The following is a 23,224-nucleotide window of genomic DNA, read 5'->3' as shown; positions in this document are numbered from 1 at the left end:
GGTTAGACCTGGAACTCAAAATCAAATTTGAAATCAAATTCGTTCCAATTAGAAACCGAGAGGGCTTAGTAGTCGGGAATATGAAGTGCTTAAATGTTTGCATACGAATTAATACGTTTTCCTGATGATAAAATCAGAAGACTAAAAAGTCAAAATAATAAACATAAAAAAAAACTTTTTTTAAATCTTATTTTCAAAATGGACTAGAAAGTAGAAACTTTTTTTCGAGAATCTATGAATATAAGAAAACGAGGGGTGCAAAAGGGATCGGGCTTTACATATTTTAATCTTTGTAACTCACTTCCCTCAATTTACTGACGTTTTCCATTTCTGCATTTATAAATTAGGTCAATCTGAGATCTATGTTATATAAAGCCCAATCTGTTTTGCACCCCTTGGTTTTGCTTAAATTTGTATATTCCCAAGAAACTTATTTTCTGTTTTTAGTGCTTTTTTAAAACGAGCTTTAAAAAAAACACATTTTTTTTATAATTTTTGTTTGATATACAGGTACCCGAAAGAGCGCCTAAAACTATCATTAGAAAATTCCTCTGGAAAATGTAAACCACATCAAAAACATCGAAACAACTTCCTATACTTTTCAAAGCCCTTTTGCATGTGAAAAAATCTCAACAATTAGCCTACCACTATTGTAGTTTCTAGAATCCTATTGATGGCCCTGGTAAGAAAAAGGCAAACAATTTTAATAATTGAAAAGAGCCGAACGTTCGAAATATGAGTTGAACAAGGATTTGATAAATGTCAAAAACAAAAATTTTTGGTAGAAATTATTTTAATGACCAAATTCAAAGGAAACGAATTTACAGATTTAGCTTTGAGATCAACACGAGCTTACCACTTAAACGAAAGTTCCTGTGGCAAAATGCGTCTCAGTAGATTATAGGCTAAGCCTATAGTTGGCATAGGTGGTAGTTCTACAGAATCGATAAATGGCATTAAATCGCTAACGTCAATGAGAACTATAAGCAGCCGATTAGCTTTAAAAGTCTCTCATATTTATATTTCTATTTGCAGCGTTTTTTAAGTGTAAATTTAAAGAAAGAAACCACAAGAGTTTAGAAAAAAATTGATTAATTCAGCACTGAAAGCTGCGTTATAACGTAGATTTTAATTGGTCTCATTTGTTTTTCTGATAAAACATTACCCATTTTTTGCCAAAAAAAAGTCTAAACGATCATTATGCCAAAACCTTTTATGATAAGAAATTCAAATTGGAACAGCCAATATGACAGTCGATACGTCTCGTTTAACATTTTTTTACGAGTCAGCTTATTCAGAGTTTTCCAGTATTTCCAACGCATTTTATATATACTTTATTTTAGTATACATTTTTAGTTTACGGCGTTTCACATTTTAAAATCCATTTTAAAATTCAGTTTAATAGCAGGAAGGACTAAGAGATAAAACAATAATTTACAACTTCCATTTCTAGCCGCTTCCTCACAAACAACACTAATCGACAATATTCAATAATACCTTCCGCAAAAAAAAAAAAAAAAAAAAAAAGTAAACAGTTATTTACCAGGAAAAAGGTAATATAGCAACATTCAAATCTAAGTTTGGAACTATCATAGTAGTAAACTCCTTCACTAATTTGCACCAAAAGCAATTTTGATTGCAATTTTCTCTGCGGAAATTTTGCTAACAGATCTAATATTGAAAGTTTTGGTAAAACTCTTACATGTTAAAAGTTACAAATAATCGGCATACATAATATATATTCTGCGGTAATAAACAATTACACATTTTCAAGGAGTAAAAAATGAGGAAAAGTATGCACCGAATTTTAGGAAAGAGACAAGAGATTTCATCTTCTCCTGAGTGCCCTACAACGTACAGCTATTCATTCATTAGCCACTTTGGACCATGGTAAAGCAAGATTACCAATGGATCTCCGAATAGCAACGGTTGATATCTTTCTTCGTCCTATTTTAGCCACTATTTTAACTTTTCGTATTTAGAAGTTTTCTGATATTTCTAATAGAAGCCTAAAAAAGTAGAAAAAATAAATTTAAAAAATATGAATAACATTTCTTCACGATTTACTCTTATTCATCCGCTTAAAACACCAGATTTTGCCACTTTCCCTGCTCTGTTGACCATTAGCTCAAATTTTTCCTGGTACATATATCAAAGCATTTGAATTCCTCACTCCCTCGCCCTCTGAGAAAAAAAAATAATAGCAGAAGCTTTTGACAACTCAAAATAATACAACCATAACCTTGTCTTCAGAAAAGAAAAGAGAAAAATGAACAGCAAACCTTGATCATAATGTCCCTGATAATTCTTATAAGGTTGTGGAATAACGCAGTATCTTCGACTGAAGCCTTCAAACATGACAAAGCAAGAGGCAACGCGGAAATTTGATATAAAGCTAATTCTTGCGGGAGCAGTGTTGCTACATCCTGAGAGTCTTCGAAGGAAAACTAAAAAATAATATACAATTAGGTTGGATCGAAAAAAAATTACATTGAATCATTTAGCGTCGACCAGAAATAGAGTTAAGCTGATGAGCCGAGATACACTGTCTCAATAAATAAATATAACGATCACAAATAGCAGCAAATATGAATAAAAAGAAATCCTAAAAGTAAACCAATAATAACTATCCTAAAATTCCTTGTTTTACATAGAATAATAGAAAGACAGCTGCAGCAAATAATTAAACATTCTAATAAGTCGGCATTAGCAAAATTCGGAATTTTGCCTCAGTTCCCATCAAAGACGTTATATTACTAGACCTCAACCCGTGAAATTTCATTCAGAATCATATGATTAGATCTCACACGGGTAGAGTTACGTGCCATGGGTAGTTGGGGTTATTCTGCAAAAGGGCATTCGAGTCAAAATCTTGCATATTGTCCATATATAAATGCATTGAAATCGCTTAAAATAGTGGTATTTTTTGTGTCTATTTTAGTCTAAGGCTCTATTTTTAGCAATAACGCAGACAAACAGATTGGGTTGATTGCAAACCCCACAAAATAGAAAAGTCATCCATTTCAATAGAAATTAGAAAGTCTATTTTCTACTTTTTTTTGAAAATACAAAACAGAGAAGGCTCTAAGTGGAAAAGGCCGCCAATATGAGCAAAATTGGAAAAGCGTTTCCCAAAGTAAGACAATTTCTTGAGGGAAAAACCATCTTTAAGATACTCCGACGGAGCAGCAAACTGGCTTTGATAATGATTTTTTCATAGCTCTTCACTCATACTTCTAGCACTCTTCATACTTTTTGCACGAATAAGGTGTTCCCAGCGGATATTTGGGAAATCTTGGACATTTGCTGAAATAAGGCTTTGTTGCTAACTACTATGTTTGGCTGGGACTTTATCAAGCTTTTGATTAGCAAATTTTCGGACACAGTCAGCAACAACTTTTACGCCGTTTATCAGTTTCTAGCCATACGCGATGACAGAATTTCACTTTTTTTGCAAGCATCCACAAGCTCGGGATTAAAAGACCACCCCTGCATTTTGGGTTCTCTTCGGATTTTGACTGGCAAATAAGAATACAGAATATTAAGGCGCATTAGGCGTAAAAGAGCTTCGTAAGGACGGTTACCAGAAGACTTGTTAAGGAGATCCCTTACATAGACCTTAGATCCTCCTGTGCCTCAGGAGGCTCCCAGGGCAGCGAAGAAGAGATGCCAGTCGTCCCTCAAATGGGCTGCCGCCATAACGTCTACCCAATGGGGTTGTGAGGACGTATTTGCGTTGAGAAGGTCCCTCTGGTAGGTTCGGCGTAGTTGGTTCTTTGGTTTTTCCCTTCGCCGCGTTCCCGTTGGTTGCCACTGGAGGATGGACTTAGGTGTTCGGTCGTCTTTCATTCGTACAACATTTTCCACGTACCCCTATCTTTGGGTCTTTGTCATGACGATGACTAGAGGTTGCCCAGTAATTTGACGTATTGTCTGGTTCGAGACGTGTTGTGTCCAATTTATGTTGAGGATTCTATGCAGACAATTGTTTTCAAAGGCTCGGAGTCTCTTTTCTTGCATCTGATTTAACTTCCAGCATTCGCTTGCATACAGCATATGTGGGAGGACTTTACTGTTAAAGACTCGAAGTTTTAGCCGGGTTGAAAACTTCTGTGAGCGCTAAATCTGTTTAAGCCTGGTAAACGAGCAACTAGCCTGTCCGATTTGAGAATTGATCTCTTCGTCTATTGCCCTTGTGTTTTCTACTGTGCTTCCCAGACATTTAAACTGAACAACCGGTTCTATATCCTCGTTGCCGCAATTTATGTTAAGAAGAGATGCCGTGACAGCCATACTTTTAGTTTTTGATGCATTTATCTTGAGGCCGAAACGAAGTGCTTTTTCTCTAACACATCCAAAAACTGTTGGAGTTTCTGCTTGTCTGATTCGAGGAGAGACAATGTCGTCTGCGAAGTCTATTTCTGCATTCCTCTTTTCGTTTCTGATTGGAATTCCGTAGTTTTTGCATCCGAGGAGGATGTAATCTATCACCAGTATGAAGAAAAGGTGACAGGACAGATCTTTGCTTTACTCCAGAAATGATCTTGAAATATCTCGATTGGTATTCACTCATCTGTACGCATCACTCCGTGCTCTCGTATTGAGCCATAATTAGCCTTACGAGTTTGTCAGGGACACCGTAGTACTTAGGGATTTTCCAGAGTGTATCTCGATTGTACAGAATCGAATGCTTTCTCAAAGTCGATGAAAATTAGGTATAGCTTCTGTCTCCAGTCGGTTTTCTCGTCTAACATCATTCGTAATGCAAAAATAAGATCTGCACAGTAGCGGTTTGGGCGGAAGCCGTGTCGTTCGTCCCTTAAATGGTTGTCGATCATTGGCTGGATACGATGCAGAATTATGAGGGCAAGAAACACTCCCAGAATAGAGAGCAAACTGATTCCTCGCCAGTTGTCGCACAACATGACATTACCTTTTTTGAATAGTTTCACAAGGTTACTGCACATCCACTCTTTTGGGACAACCTTGGCGACCCATATCGAGCTAAACAGTAGAATCCAGGTTTTCACACAGGATCTAACAGACGTTTTGAGCATTTCAGCAAAAATTTTATCGTTTCCATGAGCTCTTCCGTTCTTCAGCTTCTTTGACGCTGAAATTCTTTCAGTTTCTGTAGGAGGATCGGTGTCGATTTCAAGAATAAGCAACGGAGCATCCGGTATACTGGGGGGATTGATCGATTCTTGACAGTTTAAGACACTTTCGAAATGGATGGCCCAGACTTCTTCTATATCTTTCTCTTCTGCGACTATTCTCTCATTTTTGTCCTTGAAAGGGCCATCAGTTTTTCGCCGTTTGCCGATTACTTCGTTAGTGATCCTGTAGACCGTCTTAGAATCCCCTTTTTTGCTGTCGTTTCTTCTTCCACTGCCTTGTTCTCCAGGAAAGTCCTTTTGTCAGATCTCGCACTTTTCTTTACGAGCTTGTTTTTATCCCTATACCCCTACAGCTTCATCATTGCATCGTTCTGGAACCCTGATGAAATTAAATGTTGTTTCAGAGTTTTTCTTTATTAGATCAAGTTCCAAGTTTTTTCAGATATCCATCGGTCTTTGTTTCTCTTTTTATGTCCAATTACTTTCTTTGCAACATCATTGAAAGCGTTGCTGATGCTACTCCATATAGTGTCCACGTCTCCCTCTCCTTCACCAAGATGTCTAAGAGCCTCAAACCTGTTGTGGAGAAATTATGGAATTTAAATATTCTGCAGTATCGCATCCCTAGTATTTTGGAATACTACTCTATCAGCCTTGTCACATTTTTGTTTCATAGCCCATTTATAAGATTTATGTTCAGTCGAAACATGATTCAGATTGACTAGGAAGTGGTCTGAAGTGAAAATGGTGTCGTGAAAATGTACCTGGGCCGTCGCAGTCAGGTTTTCTGACGCTAGTACATGGTCTAAATTATAGGCCGAAACCCGTTTGTGAATGTATGTCACACAGCAATCCTTTCTGACGACAACCAGATCTCCATACGCAGGGAGAACCAGATTTCTATGGGGCAGATATTGGTCGTCCAAATTGCAGTTAAAGTCACCAATGATTGATTTTGCGTCGTTGGCCTACTGTTCAGGCATTAAGAGAGATTGTGAGATACTTGAGCAAGCTGTTTTTCCGATTGCTCGTCCTTGTGATCGGTAGGAAGATATGAGGTAACTATCATAGTATTATCTTTTTGGATGGCTAGATAGGTGCTGGTAACATCCACCAAGACAGCTGACAGGTCTACTCGGACAAGGATAGCAAGGCCACCGGATGGTCTTCCGCGATTCCCGGCACATCTAGCGCCACAGGAAAATAGTTCATGGGAGTCAGAAAAACAAATAAGCTCTTTAGTTACGTCAGTCAGAAAGTCTTATTGTATACATATAATGTCAAAATTCAGGGTAAACTCTTTGATAAAACAAACCTTTTTGAGCAAATTGCCATTCATGTTTCGAGTTAGCTGCTATTTGGGCTGCTTCGAGGCAATGACTTTGCTACTTTTGCATTCGACAAAGCACATGAGCTGAATAAAGGAATTGTCAAGACTCTATGGATGCCCCTTCTCACCACAGCTCCCACAGACCGATGCAGCTGTAAATTGAGACGCTATATGGCCATCTGTGGCCTGACAATTAAAGCAACGGTTCCGCAAGACGACGTATTCGACAATCGAAGGTCTCTCATACCCAACTTTAGGAAGATTCTTAGCAGAAAATAAATTCCTTTTGTGATTCCATGGAGACTTTAAACGACCTGCTCTGTCTAAGTTGTGCAATGTTTTTCATCCTTGTATTAAAGATTGAGTATCATTTTTTTTAATTGTCGGGAATACCCTTTACAACGACAATTAAGGCAAGCGTCCGTACAGTGACGGAAATATTGTGTGACGAGTTTTACATCAATTCTGCAAGTGAAGATACGATCGCTCTGCTCTTGACTATCTCTTTTCACTCAGATCGGCTACTTTTAAGCTCAAGTATCTCTCCAACTTTGTTCGGACAAATTTCACCACTGAAATTTTGTCTCGCTTGAGCGGAATCACGTGTTTTGGGCCGGTTTTTCAACAATATCGGAGGATTTCAGAGCCGGCATCGAGGCATGTTGACCTGTCTGGGAAGGGGACCACTGGAGCGTGATTTCAAGAGCTTTTGCCATGAAACCCCATAGTTCACGTTTAACCTCATTAAATTTAGCTGCCAGTGGTGAGTTAACGGCATCACCAATAACAAATGCTTCGATAGGAGAGATTATACCAAACTTTGAAATAGGCTTTTTTTTCCGCCGCGATAGCGAGTCAGCGGCAAATATCTATATTGTTCTGCTCGTCTTTTGCATGTTTTGTAATTCGCCCTTCCATACTTAAAATACCAGGAGCTATTCCTTTGGCTTTATCGACGTCAACCCTGCTAAAAAAAAAAACATTGGCAACCGCCTTTCCACTGATACGCTTTTATTCTTGTGTGAATCGATCGTATTATGAAGTTCAATACTGCATTCTATAGAGCAGTATCAGCCATTGCAGCGTTGTAATAACTTAATAATAAAGGAAACGTCTGAATAACAAGGGAAACCACCTCATTCCCGCAGTATAGAAGAAACCCTTCCGGCAGGTACAACGGCACTTGTGACAAGTATATGCCCATTTTATGCTTGCCAAACCAGAATTTAAGGTTGAGCAGCAAAATTCATTAATCACTATCTCACAATATACTTAGAACCAATTCGCTTAAATTAATTAAGACCGTAGATCAAGAGCCTTAAGAATGCCAATATTCGTTTATCATTCAGTCCATTTAAACAGCATAAAATAATTACTTAATGTAGTTTAAATTCAGCCACATTTCAATCCGCAATTTCTACAATATGATTGATCTCCTTTAGATGTTCGCTTATTGAGTACTGAATGAGAACCCATTCAGTGGTCCAACCTCCCCACCGAGGGGGCAAGCACATTTACCTCCAGAGGCATCCCCGCCATAAAATACTCAATACCAATTCCGCAGTAGTATACAATTTGCGGTCCCTATTCTTAAGGGCCCTCCACGATGGCTTCAGTCTAAAAAAAACTCCCCGACGTACACTTCATTAATCTAGCTATAAAAATGACGGCTACTAGATTTCTCAAGACCAGTTAGCCAAACTTGAATATCCTGGTCCCCGGAGGCACGATAGAAGCTTATCGAGGAAATATTCAGGCTTACCTAGAGGTCCCTGATCCTTATTCCATGCTCACGGAAGACCAACGCTATCCAGCAGGGCTTTAAGCTGCCAAAGCTGCCTTTTTCGTTAACCTGAAAATCTCCATGTAGCTCACAGTTACTCCCAACCCGAACTTGACCAACCAAACATTTCCGCCCCAAATTTACTGTTAAAATAAAGGGGAAACAGGTGAATATCAGAAGAGTCAAAACATATAGATCTAAAACTTTGACTCTTTTAACCATTAAACACCTAATATTTGAAAAAAACAACCCAATCCATTGTATTTAGGACTTGAACAGTTTAGCATCCACTTAAGTTGCCCACAACTGGCATAACACAATATATTGGACATAACATAGAATGTTGCACACAAGAAAATGATGCACATAACATTACACGGTACAAATAAATTGCTACCAATCTTAGGAGCCCCTTATTCAGATTGGTGTTCAATAGCCTCTTTGCCATAAACTTAAACGTGATGACAAAACCAAGAAACAGCGAGAATTTTAAACTAAATCATCCCCCCCCCCTCGCCAAGCCTTAAACTTCTTGAAAGATCTTTTTAAAAGACATTTGCTACTACAGAATTCCTTCAAAACTTTCTGTAGTAGAACAAGCCCCCAAGCTTAATCCAATTAATAACGCTGACACATAAACAAACTCATTTTCCCTTCCAAACTTACATTTTGTCCTAGAATTATAGAAAGGCACATTTCCGCAATTTCAACCGTAGCTGGAAACAATCCAAGCTGATTTCCAAGAAGGAAAAACCCATTTAACTTGACAAACTTCAGTAACTGCTCTTCGTTCACTCTCTGCAGGATGATGTCTAATACCTATAAATAAAATTGATATAATTGTTTTACCCAATTTCGTAAAAACATCATTTTTTTTGCCAAAAAAAAAATAAAAGCATGACTGTGCAAGCACAAATAATAATATATAAAAAAGAACAAAACGGCAAAAGCATAAATGAACCATACTCAAAAATAAAATTCAAAGTTCCCATGCACAAGAGCTCCATTGATACTATTTAATTGGGATAGTATATCAATAAAGCCAAACTTATTCACCAAAATTCTGAACGAAACGAAAACTTAGAGTATCTAAAAGATGCCAGTCTAAAATGCGTTTCCCTCAACAAGTGGGTAGTACCAAAAAAGAACAAGAATACCTGGGGGGGGGCCTAAACCTGGTGTTTTTGGACGACCATGCCTTCTTTGGCCATCTGGTATTCAATCGAAGGCTGTTCTAGAGAGGCTTGTTTGTTGCATACGAAGGGATTTTCCGAAACTGTCCACCTCTTTTTCCTTAAAACAGCGCAAATAACATAATGGCTCATTCTAAAACAAATTTCAAAATTAAAAACTCTTTGTTGCTCGCATATATGTTTTGACTCAAGGTTGAAAGAGAATTCCACTGGGAACACCTTTAACAGCCCCACCCCGCCCCAAGCGCTTTAAAGTTGTAAATCTTGGCTTGAATTTTGGGTAGGGTGAACGAATCTGCGGCAGTAAGTGATTCGACTGTAGTTTTTTCAAGCATAATAACAAGTCAATGCGCGCCATCAGACGTCGGTTTTACTGAAATGATTTCCGAAATGATCCTGGCCAGCAAGAAAATCCAGCTTATCTTTACGTAAAGTCGCTTTGCAAAGTTCTGGTGGAAGATTTTTAAGAGCCACGGCGGTTTCAAATTGACCGCAATTGTAATTTTTAGGTTTACTATATTTTGATAGCGATGGATCAGGACAGGAGGTTTGGAAATGGTAAAAATGAGATTTACTAATGATGAGATAATGAAAATCCCCATGTCATTTGTTAAAAAAAAAATTATCTCCGAACAAATAGTTACTGTTCGTTGCTCTTTTTTTCAAAACAGACAACAGGAACACCATTTTCTTTAAGATGGTGATAGAATGTCCGAATTCTGACTATGAAAATACTGCACATTTTTTTTTTCAAAGATGATGGTAGAAGTGCCTTAACTGTGTTTAGTGGGAAAATTCAATCAAATTTGATTCATTTTTTAGGATCGAAATTAAATTTGTATGTATCAGAGATTTATAATGTTTGTGATACCAAACAGTATTTGGAAATCAGTACAACAAGGGAGCAGGTAAAATAGCCAGCATGCAGCTAGCATGAGTGATGGATTCTCCGGGAGACGTACAATAATAAGGAAAACTTTTGAAATAAACCTCATAAAACCTTCACTAGCGGAGCCCCCCCCCCCCCCAACCCCGAAAAAACAGATCTCGCGAAAACCAAATGCGTCCCTGATGTGTATACAGGGTATCACTAGTCAAAATATTTGACAGGGGGGGATAAGAATTTACCTACTTGTTGGTAATTTTTACCGACTGGTTTGATTTCATCAATAATTAACATAATACACAGTTCTTTCATATCGTATAGCTTGGAGAAGAACTTACCCCTACATTGTTCTACCCCATGAAACATTTGAACAACTAATTAATCACCTACCAAAGTTACAGCTTTGAAGAAGAACCATATTCTAGAATTATATTGTAATTGTTTTATCAATGTCTTTTCAACCTGAGAAAGAATTCGAAACTTCCTTATTCATCAAGGGTCTTATCCCCTATCTATGTACCCCATCCTTCCAACCTGAATGAACAAGTTCTTTATTGCCTAGTTTATTTTTTTCTAACTCTGGGAGATACGTTTCAGAAATTCCTAGTAAGTCTAGTTTAAAACTTCTGAATTACTACTACTACTAACAACTCATCGCAGCACCAAGCCGCCAGCGGCCAACACAACTACGCACGCTCCTCCTCCACCCCAATCTATTCAAAGCCTCCCTTTTTACACCCGCCCACGAAGTTCCCATTTCCTTTAAATCTTTCTTTATGACGTCCTCCCACTCCAGACGGGGAAGACCTGCCTTCCGTTTAGCCCCAGATGGTTGGCCGAAAAGAACAATCTTCGGCAATCTGTCATCCTTCATCCGCACAACATGCCCTAACCACCTCAACCTTTCTTTCATTATAGACCTAGAAAGCGGTATTGGACCACATTTTTCGTATAGCCTATTGTTTGAAATACGGTCAGTCAGCCGGGTACCCAGAACAATCCTTAAGCAATTTCTTTGGGAAACATCTAGCAAATCTTCATCCGCTTTTCGAAGCGTCCAAGCTTCAGAGCCACATTTGACCACTGTCATCGCTGTAGCTTCTAATATTCTAATCTTGGTTTGCAGACTTATCTTCCCTTTCTTCCAGACATTTTTTAACTGTGAAAAAACACCCTGAGCCTTGGCTATTCAATTTTTAACATCTTCACTGCTCCCACCATCTTTACTAATAATACTACCAAGGTACGTGAAGCTACCCACTTGATCAATCTTTTCATTACCCAACGCCACTTTTTCATCTTCACTTATTCCTAGCCTTAGTGACTTAGTCTTCCTAACATTGATTTTTAAACCAATTATAGCACCCTAAACTCGTAAAACCTCTAAAACTTAATTCATTTTGCTCACACTTTCATCTAGGATGCTTAAATCATCAGTATAATCCAAGTCCAGGAGACTTTTTCCTCCCCATTTGATTCCCTGGTCTCTCATTGCCTTTCCCGTGCTCCTTAAAACAAAGTCCATCAAAATAATCCATACAAAGGGAGATAGAACACAGTTCTGCTTAACTCTTGAAATAGTACAAAACCAGCTACGAATATCATGTCCTAATTTAACTGCAGACACGTTATTCTGATACATAGTACGAATACCTTAAGTGTATTTGTCTTGTATACCATACAAGGATAAGCCACTCACTAAAACTCTTCAATCAACATAATTAAATGCTTTCTCATGATCTATAAAACTGAGGACCAAAGGTGTTTGAAAACTTAGGCACTTCTCAATTATTAACCTAAGATTGAAAATTTGGTCAACACATCCTCTACCTTTTCTAAAACCACACTGCTTTTCTCTTAAAACTTCGTCTACAGCATCTCTCAGTCTAAAAAATATCATATTACTAAGCAATTTGCTACCTACAGAGACCAGACTAATGCCTCGATAATTACCACACTCACTTTTATCACCTTTCTTATAAAGTGGCTTAATTAAGGTTTTCCTAAAATCGTTAGGTACTTCCCCTTTTTCAAAAATCATATTCATAATCTTCAATAACTTATTTCTAACCTCAGAGCCACCATATTTAAGAAACACATTTACTACCCTATCAGCACCTGGAGCCTTATTATTCTTTAATCCTTTTAGCACTGTTGCTAATTCCTCCTCACAAAACAAATCTTCCTTCACATCCAAAGGATTACCAACTTTTTCATTTTCCTCTATATTTTTTCCTGCAACTGTATCTCTGTTAAGCAAGTTTTCAAAATGTTCGTCCCATCTCGCTATAGCTTTTTCCTTATCGGTAATTGCCACCCCATTCCTATCTTTAACTGGGACAAGTCCGGATTGACTACTACCTCTCAATTTGTTAACGTGCCAGTACAATATTTTACTATTATGCCGTCTAGCTGCATCTTCTAAATCCTCGGCAATTTTATCCATGGCCTCCACTTCACACCTCCTTAGTTCATATTTCAATGCTTTCTCCACTTTCTTTACATTTCTTTTGTTTTCATGCGATCTATCACTCAGATAATTCTTGTACAAGTCCTTTCTCCTTTCTATTAAACATAAAGCTTTCCAACCTGAATGAACAAGTTCTTTATTGCCTAGTTTATTTTTTTTTTAACTCTGGGAGATACGTTTCAGAAATTCCTAGTAAGTATAGTTTAAAACTTCTGAATTCGTCAGTGAGAATGTCAAGTGAAAATAATTGTCTTTCAACTCCATAACGCTCCATGACGCAATTTTATATAATTTAAATCACTGAAATCATCCTGACCTCAGGAAAAGCAATTGGGCCTACCAGTGCAGGTAAGGACTAACAAGTTCTTCGCAACCCTACTCAAAACGCTTGAGCCAGCTTAGAGCCGGACAGCAAGAAGCCTCCAGAACCTCTAGTCGAAAGAAGGTTTTGTGCAAGTCTGGGTATATTTGGTTACTACTTCATTTCTACGCTTGGCAATGCTTTGTTATCAACAACAGTCACCGTCCTGCATACGCAATCTCGAGCCTATTACCTCTAACTCATTATAGAACCATGTCTGCATATATTATACCACATTAGGAAGGCAACTCTTTACAAATAACAGTCAGAATGAGGTTATTCAGCTAATCAAACAAACAACCCCCCCCCCCCAAAAAAAAATACACTATTAATCGAAATCCAGTGCATTACTGTGTCGTTTACAAGACAACAATTTCTTCGAGGATGCCACTCCTCAAGGATGCCAAACTATTCGAGACTGTTTGCTGTCACGGTTCGGGTTTCGCAAACTCGTGAAAGGAACACTCCGATGCCACAATGAGGCCGCGCAGGGATAAGAAAAGAGGAAGGAGCTTATGACAGAGAAACTACATCAAGCCATCTCACCACACCGGAACAGCTCTAGTCTTTTTTACATCATTAAACAAAAGCTTCATCGGTTTACTGTCAAATTTGTATTCAACGACTTTCTTTTGTGTCGAAGCGAATCTTCTAAATCTAATTTCCCGTTTTCGAAAAAAATGTGTAAAAGTAGAAAAAAGAGAAATAACTAAAAGAAGAAAAAAAAACTGATATCATAAAGCAAACCTTTAAAACAGAGACTTTGATTCCAGGGTCGGGATTCTGACAAAGGATAACTAACAGCTCTGGCATCATAACATGATCTATCACATTCGCAATCATCACGTCTGGCAAAACTTTCAGAGAGTCTCTGACAAATATGAGAAGCCCCTCAACCAATGAAATAATGCTTGGCGTCTCAAAAGCACCCTTGAACTTGTTTGGCATAGCATCTTCGTCTATCATATTTGACTGACTGTTGTTGTGTGTATATACTTCCCAGGGAATAGCTTTTTTCTGAAAAAATAGAAGAAAAAAAAGATGCCTTATATGCAGAATATGGTGGCCGCAGCCACTTTTCTTGATTTTCAAACCAATATATAAACCTTGTTATTAAAGCCAAGGGACAGTTAGTTTCCTATAAAGGGGTATTGGACAAGGCGGTTCTAACGGTGTACTTCTTTTTTTGATATGACTAGTTTTAGGATTTATGGGCTATTTAGTTTTTTACTATGGGACGTGATCGTCTATTACTAGGTTACTAGCTACCGCTAAAACCCGTATAAACATCAAATACCATCTGTGCATTAAAACCCCCTTAGAAAAGTCAGGATTAATGAGCATAGTTTTCGAGGATCTTCAAAGACTATGAAGATTAAGATCTTCAAAGCCTCTAAAAGCGAATTTCTGAACCTGGAACGACGAAAATTAAAATGACGAAAATCAAAATGAGAAAAATTGTAATACCAGCAAGTTTAATCAACTTCTCAAAATATCGCATTCGATTTATTCTTGGTCAATAAAAAATTCCAGAAATGTGTTTTTGACACAACTATACCCTGAGGATGAATTTTTAGCTACATTCCTTCTTCCTCCCGAGATTACCTCGTTTGACTTTTGTGTTTAAATTTTTTGCTGGTTAACTGCCATCTGGGTTGCAGCGGTAGCTAGCAACCTAGTAAGAGACGATCACGTCCAATGCTATGAAATATAATAACCCATAACTCCTAAAAAATAGAGTCAGATCAAAACAAAAAGTACACCATTATAACCGCCTTGTCCGAAACCCCTATATAGGAAACTTACCGTCTCTTGGCTTGAACAACAAGAGAAATATACTGGCTTGAAAATCAAGAAAAGTGGCAGCTACTACAATATTCTGGATAAATGGCATCGTTCCCTTTTTTTTCTTTTTTTCTTTTTTTTTCCTTCCCAGATAGCTTGGCACTGGAACATCGTAGAGAATTGTTAAATGGCTTATTTTGAAGGAAATTGCTAAATCTAGTGCCATTTGCAATTAATTTTTTTTTTAAATAGAATCAATTTTTCCACCAAAAACTGCATTTTTATGGCCAATCTTGATGAATGCCAGCTATCCTAACCACTAGCTACAAGCATGTATGCTTACACTTGTACCATCCGACATCTATCAAAAATAAGTTACATACAAGATATAATAATAAATTCGTTAATCTGGGTTGCAGCGGTTAAAGTAAAGAACGAATAGTAAATCCTATAATAACTGAACATTACTAGTAGACTAAAAGTTTTTAATATAACGTTACTTTCCTAGAAACCAGCATCATCCCCATATAATTAGCAGAAAAAGTTGCCCTGTGTAAGGTTCGAACTCAGGACCTTAGGATCACTAGACCTATGCTACTGATATAGCCACCAATGCCTGTATATTATGAAAGAATATACGTTTTGAGACAATATCGAAAAAGAGTTGCATAGAGGACAGATACAGTTCATTATAAATGGGGCGCTAGTTTCATCGCATATAGCTGAAATTCTAGTAAAGAACAAACCACGGCACATAGTAACTAAAAGTTAAAATAATAAAATCACCTTTTGAATGGAAGTTAGCTGCCTTAATTTTTTAGGTTTGTCTCTTACTATACCAAATAAGAAAAAGCCATAGTCTTTTTCCTGTTTGGGAGTTTTTTTTTAGACAAAGGATTACATACAAAACATGATAATAAATAAGAACTGTAACTAAGAGGCGGCCCGCCTCAATAGTAACTGAAACTCTAAAAGATGGAATTTTAATACCAACAGATACATCAAAAGAATCAGATTTTGATGCTGATTTTAAATATATAAGTTTGGTCTTATCCATCATCATCAGATTCAGCGTATCAGAGAACCTTACTGTAGAGGTTTCAAGCTCGTATATGCAAAAATGTGGAATTTTGTATTTTTTGCCAGAAGAAAGATCACTGATAGGTGTTTATTTACTTTTTTTTTTCCAGGGGTCATCGTATCGACCCAGTGGTCCTAGAATGTCACGAGAGAGCTCATTCGAACGGAAATTCAAAGTTCTAGTTTCTTTTTTAAGTAATGCAATTAAGTTTTAAAATAAAATCATTTTTTACATAATATGGTTGGTAAAAAATGGTTATAATCGTAGATTATAACCATATATGACGTAATAAGTGAATGCAATATTTGTATGTCTCTTGGAAACAGAGAAAAAAAATACAGGGGTGATGCTTTGTATCGTAGAAATCATAGGCAGGGCTATCGCTCTGCCTAAGTAAAGAACGATGTTGGCACAATGTATTAGTTATTTATTACTATTTTTTTCCTTTAAACCAGGTCAATTCGTATCGAAGGAGTTGTCGTAGAAACTTGGAAAAGGGCTCACTCGATTGAAATGGCTAGTGCCCCTTTTAATAGTCGAAAGTGATTGGAAGGCAATTAACACCCCTTCCACGCCCACCATTTCCCCAAACACATCCAATCAAAATTTTGAGATAGCCATTTTGTTCAGCGTAGTTGATTTCCAGATAGAAATTATGTTTTTGAGGGGGACAATCCCGCTTAGCCCTCAGGGCAAGGGTTGTATGTTATGCCCTGGGGGCATATAAGGTTTTATAGAAAGCCTTTTCGCAGAAACTTCAAAAATGCCTCATTCGATTGGAAATTGAAAGGGCTAGTACCCTTTTCAATAGTCGAAAGTGATTGGAGGCCAACTAACCCCTCTCTTACGCCCACCTTTTCCCCAAACACATCCAATCAAAATTTGATATCCATTTTGTTCAACGTAGTTGAAAGTTCTGGAAATTAGGTCTTTGAGGATGACAACCCCCTTCCCTACATCCATCAGGGAAAGGGTTGTAAGTTATGCCCTGGAGGCATATAAGGTTTTTGTACAGAACGCGTTGCCGTAGAATCTTCAAAAAGAGCTCATTTGATTGGAAATGGGAAATGCCCTTTTTAATAGTCGAAAGTGATTGGAAGGAACTAACACCCCTTCCACGCCCACCATTTATCCAAACAGATCCAATCAAAATTTTGAAATAGCCATTTTGTTCAAAGTAGTTGAAAGGTCCGGAATAAGCATGGGCACTGTTCTGTTTTTCTGAAGAAACAGAAAAAAAATAAACAGGGCTTGAATAAAACAGAACAGAAACAGAACAAGTCAACAAAAACAGAATACCTGTTTCTGTTTCTGATCTGTGTTTTGGTAAAAACAGAAAACAGCTGTTTTTTATCAAAAACAGCTGTTTAAACAGCTGTTTTTGATCAAAAACTACACTTGCCATGGGTAGTGCTTTTCTGCGGCGGTAACACTTTTGAGAAAACCTAGTACTCTTGGAGCATTTTTTCCACAAAAACGAGCAGTTTTTCTAATATAGGGGCAAAAAATTGTCTGCACACATAAATATCGCTATAATTTTTTTCTTTATGGTTATTTTTCTTCCATTTTCCCATTCCAAAAATAGACTTTTATGTTTATAATACATACTAGTTATTCGAGACTTTTGGAAAAAAAAAATTCAGCATGAAATTACGCAGTCAGATCAAAGTCATTAGTATTTAAGCGGAGCATAATGTCATTTATGTGGGGAAAATTTTCCCCTCCAGACCAAGTTTCCCCCCCCCCCACTCTATCCTGATGTGTGGAAGTCATCTCAAACAAAATTAAGAAAGAAGAAAAATGCACGGGAAAATGACACTTCTTACTGTCATTTAAAAAATTGTTTATTACCTTGCAGCTTAAAGCGGCCTTTTAAGATTAATTATTTCCAATCCAATTTGTCTGAAAATTTTTCAAATAATACCCCTCAAATAAACCCCTATGCCTTCCTACGGTCAGAACAAAATTTGCACTTTACTTAAAAATATAAATGTTTTTACTTTTATAACTTTAATAAATCAAATAATATTAACATTTTGATTATAAATATCAGTATATGTATATTAAACTGACAATGCACATTCATTTGTATAATTTCAGTAAAATACAAATTTTGTTCTGGCCTTGGGAAGGCATAGGGGTTTTGCACCCAACTTATGTTAATTTCTGGTCATTTTGAGTTTGACTCGGTTATTTATTGTAATTTCTGCTCACTTTGGGTTTTATTTATTTATCGGTTCTGATTTGTGGTAATTTCACGACTGGTAGATTATTTTATTTTATTATCTTTAATATTTGATTTAAGGGAGTTCTTTACTTTTCTTTCAAAAAATAATTTTTTGAGAAAAGTTTTATAATTAATTTCCGTTCGTTTTATATTGACATAGTCTTTTCAGGGAAAAAGAAAAATAATACTTTAAATCTTTTCGTTTTTTAAGACTTAGTTTGGCCTGCTTTTTGTACGCTGGAGTAAAATTTTCAGCAATTTTTAACAACCTACACCCTTTTAAAAATCTGGACACAAATAGTACTATTTGATTTAGTGTCATACCTTCTCTAGTTGACCTGAAATGGAAAACTAGATACCATTCGCCAAAAAAATCTGTTTACTTCCCTTGATAGCTTGGATACACTTACGCTATTTTGATTTGGTTAAATTTTAAGAGCAGAAGTAGCCCCGAAAGTTTGAACATAATACCCTCAGTTATTCTTGGGATACTGCTGAGATGCCTAATTGGGAATTGGCATTATCACAGTGCATTTTGATTTTATCTTAAGGCAACATTTAGTTTTTAAACATAATAGGCAAATGGGAGGGTGGGATTGGAAGGGGGGTTAGTTGCCCTCCAATCACTTTCGTCTATTAAAAAGAGCATCAGCCCTTTCTATTTTCAATCGAATGAGCCCTTTTCGAAGTTCCCACGACAACTCCTTTGATACGAAGTGCCCTGGTCTAAACAACAACAACAACAAAAAATAATATTTTATACCCACATACTATAAAAATGTCAAGCCTTCCAATCACTTTTAACTATTAAAAAAGGCACTAGGCCTTTCGATTTCCAATCAAATGAACCCTTTTGGAAACGACAAAGCTTACTATAAACACCTTATATGCCCCCAGGGCATAATAAATTACAACCCTTAAACTAAGGTCTGTTAGGATGGTTGTCATCCTCTAACACCGAATTTCAAGAACTTTCAACTATGTTAAACAAAATGGCTATCTCAAATTTTGATTGGATGTGCTTGGGGAAATGTTGGGCAAGAGAGAGGCGGTAGTTGCTCTCCAATCACTTTCAACTATTGAAAATGGCACTAGACCTTTCAATTTCCAATCAAATGAGCCCTTTTGAAGTTTCTACGACAAAGCTTTCAATAAAAACATTATATGCATCCAGGGAATAACATATAACCATTGCCCTGAGTGCTGGGGGGGGGGGGGTGTCATCCTCAAAGACCTAGTTTCCAAGACTTTCTACTACGTTGAACAAAATTGCTACCTGAAAATTTGGATTGGATGGGTTTGGGTGAATGGTGGGCGTGAGAGGGGGGTCAGTTACCCTCCAATCACTTTCGACTATCAAAGAGCAATAGCCCTCTCAATTTCCAATTGAATGAGCCCCATTTGAAGTTTTACGATAACTCTATCTATAAGATCCTTATATGCCCTCAGGGCAGAACTTACAACCTTTGCCCTTGGGGCTCGGGGGGAGGGGGGGGGTGTTCCTTAAATACATAATTTCCAGAACTTTCAACTGCGTTGAACAAAATGGCTATCTCTAAACTTTGATTGAATGTCTTTGGGAAAATGGTGGGCGTAAGAGGGGGGTTAATTACTCTCCACTAACTTTCGACTATTAATAAGGGCAATTTCAATTTCCAATCAAATTAGCCCTTTTTGAAATTTCCATACCAACTTTCCATATAAATTATATATGCCCCCAGGGCATAACTTACAACCCTTGCACTAAGGGCTCTGAGGGGGTTATCATCCTAAAAGACCTAATTTCAAGAACTTTCAATTACGTTGAACAAAATGGATACCTCAAAATTTTGATTGGATGTGTTGGGGAAAAGGGTGGGCGTGAGAGGGGCGTTAGTCGCTCTTCAATCACTTTCAACTCTTAAAAAAGGCACTAGCCCTTTCAATTTCCAATTGATTGAGCCCTTTTGAAGTTTTTACGCTTTCAATAAAAACCTTATATTCCCCCAGGGCATGACTTATAACCCTTGCCCTGAGGGCTATGGGGTTGTTGTTGTCATCTTTAAAGACCTAATTTCCGATACTTTCAACTACATTGAATAAAATGGCTATCTAAAATATTGATTGGATGTGTTTGGAGAAAAGATGGGCGTGAGAGGGGGGTTAGTTGCCCTCAAATCACTTTCGACTATTAAAAAGTGCACTAGCCCTTTGAATTTCCAATCGAATGAGCCCTTTTTCAGAAGATTTCAATAAAAACCTTATATGCCCCCATGGCATAAATTATAAACCTTGCCCTGAAGACTGTAGGTGGATTGTCCTGCTCAAAGGTATAATTTCCTGAACTTTGAACTGCGTGGAACAAAATGGCTATTTCAAAATCTTTATTGGATGTGTTTGGGGAATAGTTGGCGTGAAAGGGATGTTAGTTGCTTTCCAATCACTTTCGACTATTAAAAAGGACACTAGCCCTTTGAATTTTCAATCGAATGAGACCTTTTTGAAGTTTCTACAACAACACGTTATATAAAAACCTTATATGCCCCCTGGGCATAATTTAAGACCCTCGCCCGGCGGGCGGTGGGGAGGGGGGGGGGCGTTGTCATCCTCAAAGACCTAATTTCCAGAACTTAAAACTACGTCGAATAAAATTGTTATCTCAGAGTCTTGATTAGGTGTGTTTGGGGAAAAGGTGGGCGTGAGAGGCGGATTAGTTGCCCTCTGATCACGTTCAACTAGTAAAAAATGCACTAGTCCTTTGAATTTGCAATCGAATGAGCCTTTTTGAAGTTTCTACGACAACGCCTTCTACAAAAACCTTATATGCCACCAGGGCATAACTTACAACCCTTGCCCTGAGGGTTGTGGGGGAGTGTCCTCAACATATTTTCTATCTGGAAATCAACTACGCTGAACAAAATGACTATCTGAAAAATTTTATTGGATGTATTCGGGGGAATGATGGGCGTGGGAAGGGGCTAGTTGCCCTCCAATGACTTTCGACTATTAAAAACAGAATTAGCCCTTTTGAATTCCCACGCGAATGAGCCTTTTTTGAAATTTGAGAAGAACTGCTTTCTATAAAAACTGCATATATTCCAACGACACAACATAAAACCCTTGCGCTAAAGGCTGTGGGGGAGTGTCGTTCTCGAAAACATGATTTCAATGTGGAAATGAGCTGTGCTAAGAAAAATAGCTAACTCCTCAATTTGATTGAATGTGTTTGGGGGAATGATGGGTGCGAGAGGGGGGAGCTAGTTGCCTTCCTATCATTTTCGACTATTAAAAAGGGCACTAGCCCTTTGAATTTCCAATCGAATGAGCCTTTTTTAGTTTCTACGATAACGCCTTCTATAAAAATTCTTATCTGCCCCCAGGGCATAACCTAAAACCCTTGCCCTGAGGTATGTGGGGGAGTGTCCTCCTCAAAAACATATTTTCTATCTGGAAATCAACTACGCTGAACAAAATGGCTGTCTCAAAATTTTTATTGGATGTCTGGGGGAATGATGGGCGTGGGAAGGGGCTAGTTATCCTCCAATCACTTTCGACTATTAAAAAGGGCACTAGAACTCTCGATTTCCAATCGAATGAGCCCCTTTTGAAGTTTCTACGGGGACCCTTTCCATATGAAGTGCCCTGCTCTAAAGGAAAAAAATAATAAACGATACATGGTGCCAACATCGCTCCTATATGCCCTCAGGAAAAACTTAAAACCCTCGCCCCGAGGGTTGTGATACGAAGTGCCCGGGTATGGAGGGAAAAAAAATTGTGCCCACATCATTCTTTACTTAGGCAGCGCTTTAGAAATAAGGAATGGTCGTATGTCTACTCTTCTTATTCTACATTTCACTAATTCATTATCCTCTGTGTCACTTGCTTTGCTATTGGGAGCTTTCTTTAGGGCAGCAGCCTGACTTGATATATATTTTTTTGAGTTGGTTTGGGTTTGTTATTTACTGCACCAGCCGCATATACTTTATTTTTGTGCACATCAATTATATCCTTCCTTTTAAGATGGTATATAAACGTCGTGGTAGAGACTCCATTAGCCTTTAGAGACACGTTGCAGAAATTGCACCTGATACTTTCTGTGATTCCTATTTCAAATGGGATACCTAGAGAGATAGCTTATAAGTTTTAGTTGGAACATCCAAGTCGTCATCAGAAGATGACATCATGCTTTTCTTAGCACAAAGGTTGATTTTAGGATTTTTTACAATATTAGAGGCACCTTCCAGTAGCCTACTATTTTAAAAATTGCACTTCCACCCAAATATCTGACCTCTTTCACCTCACTGGCATAACTAGGGGGAAAGGGACCAATTGCCTCCTGAGCTGTTTTTTGGCATAATAAGCCAAAGAATCTATCTGCTTATAAAAGCAAAATGACATATCCCAACTACGGTTTCATACCAACTTAGACCATTTGAAGCACAATATTAATTTTTACGGGAATTAGCTTGTCTATACTTGGTATTTATGAGACAGAGACATGAAATAATTGACCGCTTAGTGTTAATTTTTTGAAATTCTTTTGCTGTATGGTAAAAAATACTGTGTTCACCGGAAGATTGGTATCCTACTGAATGAGAAAAGTATATCAGCATTTTATAAGAATTTGTCCCTTCCAGAAAATCAGCTAGTTTCAACTCTAGACTTTTCCTTGAAAGGATTTCTATTGATTTTAGAGATGATTTTAGTAACATGAGAAAAAGTATGTTTGGCTATCTTGTTATGTTGATTCAATAAAAATTTGCTAGCAAAAACTTATATCTCTACTGGACAAGACTTCAATACATTTACATTGTTCTCTGACTAAGCATTTTAAGAGAATTTTACAAATTAATAATCAGTATTTATCATGTATAGGTTAGCACGGTAATCGTATCAAGTCAATGTTATTTAGCAGCATAAATTCCATAAAAACAGTTAGATTAAAGTTCTCGCGGCTAAAGGTGCAAATTATTTCCCTTGTAATTTAGGAGACAGAGGCCCTACCCCTACCA

General features: G+C 37.5%; 1 protein-coding gene across 3 annotated transcripts in view; it reads right to left on the bottom strand.

Moving 5' to 3' along the window:
* The window catches only part of mv (lysosomal-trafficking regulator mauve), a 329,493-nt gene that overhangs the window by 133,584 nt on the left and 172,685 nt on the right, over positions 1-23,224 (bottom strand). For all 3 annotated transcript variants that reach the window (XM_089092605.1, XM_089092607.1, XM_089092608.1), the window contains exons 22-24: positions 13,888-14,157; positions 8,897-9,049; positions 2,283-2,447 (exon numbers count right to left, since the gene is read on the bottom strand). In XM_089092605.1, the coding sequence (XP_088948731.1) occupies positions 2,283-2,447; positions 8,897-9,049; positions 13,888-14,157 (588 nt within the window). The remainder of the gene's footprint in view (positions 1-2,282; positions 2,448-8,896; positions 9,050-13,887; positions 14,158-23,224) is intronic.

Source organism: Artemia sp. Qi Xiang Cuo, chromosome 7 (assembly GCF_049724085.1).
Source record: "Artemia sp. Qi Xiang Cuo chromosome 7, ASM4972408v1, whole genome shotgun sequence".
NCBI classification, from domain to species: domain Eukaryota; kingdom Metazoa; phylum Arthropoda; class Branchiopoda; order Anostraca; family Artemiidae; genus Artemia; species Artemia sp. Qi Xiang Cuo.
This window is presented reverse-complemented; position numbering and strand designations above follow the sequence as displayed.